The sequence below is a fragment of the Cupressus sempervirens genome, chromosome 9, assembly GCF_028749045.1.
Source record: "Cupressus sempervirens isolate cs-2001-9-10 chromosome 9, ASM2874904v1, whole genome shotgun sequence".
Classification (NCBI taxonomy): domain Eukaryota; kingdom Viridiplantae; phylum Streptophyta; class Pinopsida; order Cupressales; family Cupressaceae; genus Cupressus; species Cupressus sempervirens.
Genome location: NC_143126.1, coordinates 19,098,207 through 19,109,442, shown reverse-complemented (window position 1 = coordinate 19,109,442; position 11,236 = coordinate 19,098,207). Strand labels below are relative to the sequence as shown.

The following is an 11,236-nucleotide window of genomic DNA, read 5'->3' as shown; positions in this document are numbered from 1 at the left end:
AAGATGAAATTTGTGTACGCCATTGAGTTGCCACATGATTTCCAAAAATGCATCTCTATCAAACACTTCTTAATTGTTAATGAGGTTGCACTAGAGCATCATACAGTCTGATAAGTATAGTATTTGAGTGAAGAAACCAAACGCCCCAAATGTGCTTCGCCCCAATTTTAGACCATTTGTTCTTGGAGTTTAGCAACTGCCTAACACTCAAAAATTCTATTGTTTGAAAACCCAAATTTTCAGGATTACCAGTATGAAGAACTCCTTAAAATCTACATAGTTTCAGGACTGACAATGCATGTCTAGTCTATGTTCACCGTTGAACTAGAACTCTCTCAACATTGTACAGTCTTAATTGCATTGGAGCACTACTTATTTGTCATCCACGAGATATAAGGAAACGACGTAGCAGTGAATACCTTTTGAAATGTGTTATATTGTCATCACCTTTTTATGGTCATAGTCTCAGTGGATCCCCATCTATAATGAAAGTGGCATAGTCGAAGCCCTTGTTTAAATTTCTATGTTGAGCATCTGACACCATCATCAGGTGAACTAACATCTATGACTTGACATCAATTGCCAAAACTTGGATTAGTGCATAATATGTCTTGACAAATCAATCTTCAAATATATTCACATCAAATGGCTCAACCTCATCCCTAGCGAATCTTAGCAGCCTTCCATATGAGCCTCTTCTATAATGAGGAATTTGTAGAACTGTCATTATGGTTGTCCCTGTTGTACTCTTTATACGATAAATTGGAATCAATGGGGACAACTTCAGTTACATTCAGATTGACGGCTTAAACATTGCACACTAAATATCACATCAAACATTTAACACTCAATTTGATTCAGTGTTAAACTGTCAAAGTTGACTTACTTTTTCAAAAGATCCCTATCCAACCTCATCAGAAGACGACTATTCCTCTTATTCCATAGTCCTAGAATTTGTAATAGCTCTGATAAAATCCACATTAATAAATGCATCTGAAACCACCAATCTGCTTTAAGTATGAACTCCAGATGTTCAAAATTAAATGACTGACAAAATAACTAGATTCCAAGCTTGAGCAAGGATGGTTTTACCCCATGGACTGCCCTATCAGTAAGTCTATTTGAAAGGATTCTAGACTCTTGGGCATATTTTTCCCTCTTAGAAGAGCCTTAGAGCTAGCATATAATGTCCTCTTTTAATCCACAATGCCTTAAGAGGATTAAGGAACCATGTAACAAATGGTGTCAACTGAAAACAGAATTAGAATAAAATTCAACCAAATCTCAACCAAGGCACTAATCAAAATAGCATAATCTCATAACATCTCACAAAGGCCCGTTTGGCTGTGGGAATAAGAATAGGGGGAATAGGAATAGCTATTCTGGAATAGAAAATGGGGATATATATTCCTATTCTCTGTTTGGTTCAGCCAGAATTTGATGGGGAATTCAAGGACCCAAAAATTTATGTTTTCTAAGGAATACTTATTCCCGTATTCCAATTCCACCTATGTAAGTGGAATTGCAAAACCTCATTTTTGGGCCAAAATTGGAATATGTATTCCTATTTTATTTTGTATTCCAATTCCAATTTGGTGTATCCAAACGAAGAAATCAAAATTTTAAGAATTTACATATGCCTATTCCGCTTGTATTCCCATTGCCAAACAGGTATTATTAAGTTCTTAGCAATTTTTGTTTATGTTTAAAGCCCAAAGATAAAGAAGCACTCACCTTTTAATAAATATCGAAAGGTGCTTGTATGCTTATTGGAGGTGCTTGTATGCTTATTGGTACGACTCATTATTTATCAACTTGAATAAATTAAAAGGTATAAAAAATAGTTTAACAGTCATTATGATGATGTCATAGGTATTAATAAAAATATGGAACTCATCATAGAGCAAAATATATCTAGAGATATATGTAAATAGAGCCTACATACTGAGACACCTAGAAATATATGTATATGGAGGCTAAAATTGGAAAAATCTTTAAAAGTATTCTGAAGATTACAAGTAACATTACATTAATGTCTCATTCATTGTATTTTTCTTTTAATATACCAAAAGTGTTAAAAATGGAATTTAATTCTATTAGTAGAACCAAAATATATCTAGAGATATATGTAAATAGAGCCTACATACTGGGACACCTTCTAGAAATATATGTACATGGAGGCTAAAATTGAAAGAATCTTCCTACTTTAAAAATGTCCAGTAACATTACATTAATGTCTCAATCATTGTATTTTTCTTTTAATTTAACAAAAGTGTTAAAAAGAGGAATTAAATTCTATTAGTAGAAATGGAAATGAATTTTTTGTATTAAATTAATGTGTAAGTATTTAATAGGACTTGAGGCCAGAATAAAACAGAGACCACTTAAAAAAATTTAGAACAATATTACATCTTCTGCTATTGATTTTGACTAGAATGCTTGAAGTTTGGTTTACTCACACTTCTTCAATAAGGAATACAGGTTGTCCACTTTCAAGTTATCTTGCCACAAATGTCACAGTATGTTGCACACTTACGGTGTCCCCTATATGACAGAAGTTATAATCCCTTTTTTTTAAAACTACTTTTAAGTCAACCACGATCATGGACTACAAAGAAATGTATTTCCATAAAATATATAAAAAGCCTAACATTGAGAGAACCCATAAAGACGATAGGCTTGCCATCAAATTGTTGAGGATAGCTTCGGCACAGCCTCTAAATTGACAAGACTGTAGGCACAAATAATTCTCTTATCCCCTCTTGTAATAAAGGTTGCTCACGCATGGAGGGAATGATCTCATATTTAGGCATTCACTAAACTAATACAAATGAGTATATATCCGACCTGCGCACGTGGACTTTATCTTTATGGTGCACAGTCATCATGCCTCTGATAACAACCACCAAAAGGTTCGCACTTATATTAACTTTTGATGATCAAACATTTAAGGAACCAGAGTTTTGGTCTGGTTCTGGTGCCAACCTGACATTTGAACATAATGTTTCAGCAAATACAACATGAATACACTGTTTGTAGGCGGTTGAATATAAACAGTATGGCAATTTCCACTGTAATTCATACCCGACCAATGTCCTCCCAATCTTCCATACATTACCTCAGATAGAAGGATGTTTGTTCCATGTGATATTTATATCAAAATAAATCTGTTTTCAAGTATGTAATCATTTTCAAATTGCATGATAATAATTTGTGGTATTCAATCGCACATTATTTATTTTTAAGAAAGAAAACATAACACAACTGCAGTTTAACATCATTTGATCAGATGGCCAGAGGCTTACTTAAACAAACTAGTTTTTCCCAATCTTGGTCATGATGTTGATATTCAAGATAGACAAATTTTGAACAATATCTACAAGGCTTAAGGCTTAAGAAGTTTCCTTATTCCTGGAGACGTCCTGATAATGCTTTAGGCCAAACAATTCCCTTTACCTAAACTGTAATTGAGTGCACTGTAACAAAATTAAAGTAGAGCGCCTCACGCAAAAGAGGAGGCATCAATTTCTGGCTTTCCTAAATCTATAGCAAATATTTTTTAATTAATGTTGCTCTTTGTCACATTAATTAAGCTATTGTAACAACTTGATCAATAATTCACTAAGTTATTTGTTCTGTTATTTGGGAAAAGGGTTAGGGACTAGATCAACAACACCAGACAATATTCGGCATCTAAATCTTTCATTTTCATTAAAAATTGCACATAGAAAACTTAACCAGAAGATATTGCCATCTTGGTTCTTCTGTAAATATGAGCAACATGAATGTATACATATGCATTAGTGAAATATCTTATATTATTTCATTGCACTTATGCTCAACACTATGACTACAAGTATATATCGTGAGCACATCTTTACAAAAATCAGTAGTTCTGCATTTTGGGTTTCACTCAACTCGCATATCCACCTAACTCTCTACTTGCATGCGGTTAAGTGCAGATGACAATTTTAAAACTCCAATTATAAGCATATATGTAAGCGCGGCTGGTCATCTTTAAACATAATTTATAGTTGAACATTCTGGCTTTTACTCATCTAGCATATCCCTCAACTCCATGTTTGCACCCATTTGTGTGCAGAAGATTATTTTAAATGTGCAGCATATATGTTGGTAGCCTGAAGCAACCATTCCAATGGAAGATAGCTGCCGAGACAAAAAATGATTGTAGAGTTGGCATTTTCCTTTTAATGACTTTTCATACTAGAGGGAGAACTCTTCTTTTTGGGTAGCAACCAAAATATTGGATGCCCACTTCCAAAGATTCTAAACAAATTTCCCCAGCCCCTGCTAAGTGGCAAAGCTTCAACAGATCCATTACTTCTGTATTTGAGAGTGTCAATGTAATTTTTTCCACTATAGAGCAACTGCACCTGTTGGAAAAATAAGAGTCCAATTCCAACAGCCACAGATATACTGGCTACAATAAGATATATCAAAGCAACAGCCCTTGCTGATAATACAACAGAACTTCTCATCAAGGCATGTAGGAAAGCTTTGACAATGTTGAACACATTAGCAGACCTGACTGCAAATACAGGGTCAATTGGGACATAAGCTAAAGTGGGCCACACCAAAATGCCTGCATATACTGACATAAATAGGACATAAATATTACTAACAAGGGCAAAGAAAAGGAATGTGATGAAGTGGTGATGATTTGTTGCCCCAACGCAGTTACCAATCTGATTGTCAAAGAAAAGAAAGAAACTTCAGTTAGAAAAATGTAATTCCGCTAGTATAACATAGATGAATTCAAATTAAAACTGCAATTTCGAACAAGGTATTCAAGAAAATAAAATGCAAGGCACTTTAGGTTTAAGATGACACCTTCACTATACAATTCTTAGTATTTGTATAACTTTCCCTATGACAATTTTTGTAATCACTTCATTATTGCATCTCTCCTTGTAGATAATTCAACAGCATGATAACAATATATTTACATTGAGAAAAATATTGATTCACCAAGAAATACACCAGGCTGCTGTCATGTCACTGTTATGAGGGATCCCTAAATCCATTAGAAAACCATCTTATCTACAAGACCTCACGATTTTCTGAAGATGCTAATCCAGAAAATAAGGTGTCAATCAATATTTCCTGTGTAGCTAAATTCCTCCCAGACAGCCCAAATGTCTGGTCAGGTCTGGCCAAAAGTCTGATCCAAATGCAGGCCAACCAAAAGTCTGCCCAAATTCTGTCAGAAGAGCCTGGGCAAACTTCTACTGTTTTTCCAGCGAATTTGGAATTCCGTTGCAAGACCCTGGCTGCATTTGACCAAAAAGTGTTTGTTTGTTGTTTGATTTTTTAAAAGTTTTTCCTTTTGTCTATTTCAGTCAATATGACCCTCCAACCCTAAAATAGACAACTAAAAGGGCCAAAAAGGTAAAACAAATGAGATCTGTGCATTTGTCAATTAAAAAGAAAACTTCATGCCTGCATTGCTAAACCATTTGTGCTTCTAATTTGTCACAGCAGGAGGATTATATGCTTTATGACTCTGAAAATATTTGATCAGTGCCGACTGATTGTTAATGTTGACATTGTTATTTTGCACAGAAACATTAATATGGTGCTGTATCTTGGCATTTTGCTATGTCATTTGGACTAAAACATTAATATATATGGTGTTGTATTTTGCTTTGTTGCTTTAGTATTAGTAAAGTGGTGTATGAGCTTATCTGCTGCTGCATATATATGTATCTGTGTGTGTGTGTGTGTGATCTTTTAAAAATAAAAATGTCATTGTGTGCACAAATCCACAACGAACCCAACACACTTCAAAGAAAATTTGACGCATTTCAAACTCATATCCAAACCCAAACCAGGACCAGCAACTTAGAATATGTCTGCATAAAGCAATATCATACACACAGCTATGGTCCTCCAAGTATGATACACAAATGAGGCAGAAAATCAGTATGATGATTGATCTATTAAAAAAGTATATATATTTTTAATAATCAGCAGATAAAAGAGGTGCAAACTAGTGCTAACAACACGGAGCTGAGAGGAAGGAGGTGATTTAATTAATGAAGGGATATATTGGTTTTGGAAGAGAAACAAGTCGGGAAAGACACGTTTCCTCTGCTAGAAGGGCAAGGTACAAGTATCAAAGGCTAGCATTGAAGAAAGGCATCAGATCCCTAGCAAGATTAATCTACAGCAAGTGTTTGAGTACTATCTATCAATCAGTATGAAGTATCAGATTCTGAAAAAGTGCACTATGGTGTATTCACATTTATATTTTTCTTATGATTGATTATTGTTATGAATAACATGTATAAATATGATATTATTATTGTGTGATCTCTATCTGAAGTATATATGCATATTTTGTGTAGCTCTTATATGTTTGAACTTTGATCATTCATTATCATAAAGAACTCCAATTATGGGAAGAGGGAAAGGGTGGAAATGAAATAGGCAAACGGTTGTGGACTTCTACGTACAACCCCTCATATGGATGCCAAGAGGGATAATGATCAGCTCTTAAGCCTGGGGTAGAGGATTAATATATTATGGACGACTCACTAGGTACTGTTAGTGTAGTTTTTTATTTTTCCTATTTTGCTAGGTTTTTCCTACACTTTTTAATAATCTCGCTTAAGTTAATAAAGCATGTCTTATTAGGTGAATGGTTGTGAGGTGTCACCTTCTTACATGTGAGCATCCATTAGCTATCTTGAGAAGATACTTTGCTATCTTTAGTCTGATAGATGGTTGCTCCTCATTGGTTGGTGTTGCCACCTCCTCCCTCTTCCTAGCCTATATAAGCATGCTATCTGGCTTGTATTTGGATATCTTGTTTTTGCATCCTCGTAATGCTATTTTGCTTCTAGCATTTGCATTACTCTCTGGGAGACTAACTCTGTGTTGCTATTTTGATTTTGTATCATTTGCATTCATAGTTTAGATATTTACTCTTTGCACTAGTTTTCTGGGTTGTTAATCTTTTCAGATTCTAACATGGTATCAGAGCTTTTCTATGTGCAAGAGTAGATTTTAGTTTTCTTATTTGAGAGATTCAGGGGGGCGGGGGGGGGGGGGGGGGGGGGGGCTAATAAATTTTATTGTAGTTTTTGAAAAACGAAGTATGCTCTTCTCTTGCATCTTTGGATGATCTTGAGAATCAAAAAAGTTTTGACAAAAACGATTTTTCTCTGGGGTTTCAATCTCAAATCTGACAACCAACTTGCATATTTGGAGTTTTCAATCAGTATTGCAGGTTCCACCATGCCATTAATGGACTTAGGAAGCTGATCCAGCATTTGCATGTCATATTTTGTTTGCTGGGGTCGTTTCTTGATTTTTGGGGCCGTTTTTTACTGTTAAAGGCGTCTGATTTACACTACAGCAACATCTTCTGTACATCAGCAAGGAAAACGCTTTCTGGGTTTTGTTTGCAGCCCCGAAAAACCATCTGGGTATCTTTTAGATTTTGCATGCAAGTTGTATATTTTGCAGAATCGAGCATGAAAGGCTACAGCCATACCCCTCTTCGTTGGCAGTCGCAGAGTTGAATGCAGTTTTCAAATGTCTCGTTCTTGCTCATACGGACTCCGATTTTGATGATTCTTGTTATGAACTTGGCTATTTTTTTGTGCTCTATCCACTAGTGGAGTTTTTTTTTTATTTCCATGCATGAATTCTTTAGAAATTGCAGATTCTCAGCCGTGACTGTGCACAGTTCTCGTTTTGGAAACTTCGGAGGATCATAACTTTCTCATATGACCTCGTATCGAGGCGATTGTTTTTTGAAAGTGCATTATTTTTTGAGTAGATCGCAATGGTGCTAGTTGTTTCCTTGATTATTGTGCCCAAGTTTCATTTTTAGCATATGCTCTTCATGAGGGTTTGTAATGCATTGAAATCAAAACCACTAAGTATTTCTTTCTAGTGGTAGTTGTAAACGCACTAAAATAAAGTGCCAAATCATATTTCTTTGGGGGGGTTCTTTGATTGAGTAAAAAGGGGGGGGCATTGTCGTGGTTGGGTTCTCTTCTTTTTAGCATTTCTTTGCATTTCTTCATCATGGATCAAACAAATATGCCCATCCTAACTCCATACAATTACTTTGAGTGGAAATCACGTATGATAATTCACTTAAGGAAAGCTGGATTAAATAGGATAACTATGGGACTTGAAACTGAACCTGCTAAAGATGAAGACAAGTTTAAGTGGTTTAACAAATGTGATGAGGCATATGGAACATTGTGTTTGTCTGTTTCTCCTGACTTGCTATTTCACATTGAGTCTTTGGATACACCAAATGAAGTATGGCCAAAGCTAGAAACATTATTTGGCACACAAGATTCAATGAGGGGTCATATGTTGGAAAATGAATTAATTAGTTTGAGTCCAGGCAATTTCAACACAATCCAAGATTTCTTCACCAAATTAAAATCACTTACGCTGCAGTTAAAACAATGTGGAATTGAAAAGAAAGATGAACAACTGATTCTCAGTATTCTCTCTAAGCTAAGTTCAAAATATTCTGTGTTTGTCTCTACCTTCTATGCTACTAAGGGTGCACTTGGTACTCAATTCACCATGCCATCTCTAGATGATTTTGCTGTCAATCTCACTCGAGAACAGGACAAGCTAATCTAGATGGGCACTCTTAAGTCCTCTAAGTCACATGCCTTAGCAACCAACCAAGGCACAAAAGAACAAAAAGGACAAAGTAGTAACAACAATAGTAAGGATCAGAAACAAAATAATAGTGAGGAAAAGAAGGATCAGATACCAATTGCTTCAAAAGCAACTATTGATACCTCATCCTCTAAGGGCGATAAGGTTAAGAAAGAAAAGGTTAAATGTGCCTATTGTAAAAGACCCGGTCATGATGAACATAAATGTTTGAAGAAACAAATTGATCACTTGACATACATTCTTGAGAAGAATAATATTAGTGTTCCTGAGTCTATCAAACAAAGTTCTAATGAAGAGTCTAACAAGGCAAAAGAAAACAACAAGGGGAAAGGAAAGGGCAAATCTCTTGTTGCAGTTGCTTCCTCACCATCCACTTGGGTTCTTGATTCGGGTGCTTCGCACCACATGGCTTCATCTAAGGAAGAACTTGCATCCTTGGAACCATGTACTATGCCTTCTATTTTGATGGGTGATGACACTCCTATTGAGGTGTGTGGGAGAGGGTCTATTGATGTGGGGGATGGCACATTCCATGATGTTCTTTGTGTACCCTCATTATCAACTAATCTCCTATCAATATACCAAATCACTCACACAGGTTTAGGCAAGCGGGTTGAGTTCACTCCTGATTCAGTGGAGATACGTGAGTTGCATAGTGATTCTGTAGCTGCAGTTGGGAGAGCAGATCATCAGTCACGGCTCTATCTGTTTTCTCACTTTGTTCCTGATCCTCCATCTGTTTTGCTTACTCACTCTAATGATGTGAGTAAATTATGGCATGAGCGATTTGGCCATCTTAACTTTCGCTATTTGCATCAGCTCAACCAGCAGAGCATGGTCACAGGGTTGCCTTCGGTTCAATTCTCAGGAGGTGTTTGCCAAGGTTGCATTCTTAGTAAGCATCCTAAGGAAAAGTTTGACAAAAGTAAGGCATGAAGAGCTTCACAAATACTAGAGTTAGTTCACAGTGATTTGGCCGGTCCATTTCAACATCCTTCTTTCAGCAGGGCCCAATATGTCCTCACATTCATTGATGACCTTTCTCGATATACATGGGTGTACTTTCTCAAACAGAAGTCAGAGGTATTTGATCATTTTCAAGACTTCAAAAATTTTGTAGAAAAGCAATCTGGGAAAGCCATCAAGGTTTTGCGCACAGACAATGGTGGTGAGTATGTCAACCATCAGTTTGAAAGATTTTGCACTTCAGAGGGGATTGATTTACAGCATTCAGTTCCATACAATCCTCAGCAAAATGGTGTTGCAGAACGGAAGAATAGATCCTTGAAGGAAATGGCAAATTGTATGATTCACTCTAGATCTCTTGCACCACAGTATTGGGCAGAAGCCATTAACTGTGCTTGTTATATCCAGAACCGTGTTCCTCACCAAGCCTTGAAGGGAGTTACTCCTTTTGAAGCTTGGAGCGGTCGGAAACCATCAGTTAAGCACTTTCGAGTTTTTGGCTCCCCTGCATGGGCCCACATTCCTATAGAGAAACGTAAGGCCTTGGATCCGCAAAGCAGACCTTGCATATTTGTAGGTTATCCTGATGGTGTGAAGGGTTATCGGTTGCTCCACCCTACTACACATGAGTTATTCATTGAGAGGAGTGTTCAGTTTGAGGAGGGATCTTCAAGCTCACTTTCTATCACTTCTCCAACTCCTTCTACCTTGACATTAGAGTCACTTGGAATACATGACAGATCTTCTGATGAGTCAGATTCACCTGAACAATCTTCTACCTCTACTTCTGATGCAGAAAGTGATTCAGAGAACTCACCTCCTTCCTCTCCTAGTCATCATTCAAAGGTTGATGATTCCCCTCCAAATTCTCCATCTTCTTGCCCACTTTGGGCTAGACAGACCTTGCAGTCTGCAGGTGATTGGGTTGGGGATCATCAGACACCAGGGGAACTCGTTCACAATTCCAGGATGCTCCACATGTCTTCATTGCTACTGCCTCAGATCCACAGTCCTTTCATGAGGCTTCTGGTATTTCTGAGTGGGATATAGCTATGCAGGAAGAGTATAGTTCCTTGATGAGGAACCACACTTGGGATCTTGTCCCTCTTCCTAAACGAAGAAAACTTGTTCGATGTAAGTGGATCTATCGAACAAAATTTGCAACAGATGGGTCAGTTGACAAACACAAGGCTCGCTTGGTCGCCAAAGGATTCTCCCAGGTTCCTGGGATTGACTACTCTGAGACTTTTGCGCTAGTAGCCCGAATGAATTCCATTCGAATTGTTCTTGCCATTGCTGCAGCTAATCGTTGGGAAGTACATCAGATGGATGTGAAGAGTGCCTTTCTTCATGGTGACCTTCATGAGGAGATCTACATGGAGCAGCCACAGGGCTTCCTTCAGGATTCTTCACTTGTGTGTCGTCTTTGAAAGTCTCTCTATGGCCTCAAACAGGCTCCTCGAGCTTGGTATGCCAAGATGGACTCCTTCCTTCTATCAGTTGGGTTCACTCGGTGCCATTCTGATCCTAATGTCTACATTTTGCAACAGGGTGATTCACTTCTATTTTTGGTTTTGTATGTTGATGACTT

At 37.1% G+C, this 11,236-nt stretch overlaps 1 protein-coding gene across 8 annotated transcripts in view; it reads right to left on the bottom strand.

Annotated features, from left to right (window-relative positions):
* Positions 1–3,685: 3,685 nt before the first annotated feature.
* Positions 3,686–11,236, bottom strand: part of LOC149537428 (DHHC-type zinc finger family protein) — a 67,173-nt gene continuing 59,622 nt past the window's right edge. For all 8 annotated transcript variants that reach the window (XM_089802918.1, XM_089802919.1, XM_089802925.1 and 5 more), the window contains one exon: positions 3,686–4,706. In XM_089802918.1, the coding sequence (XP_089659044.1) occupies positions 4,209–4,706 (498 nt within the window). In that variant the 3' untranslated portion in view covers positions 3,686–4,208. The remainder of the gene's footprint in view (positions 4,707–11,236) is intronic.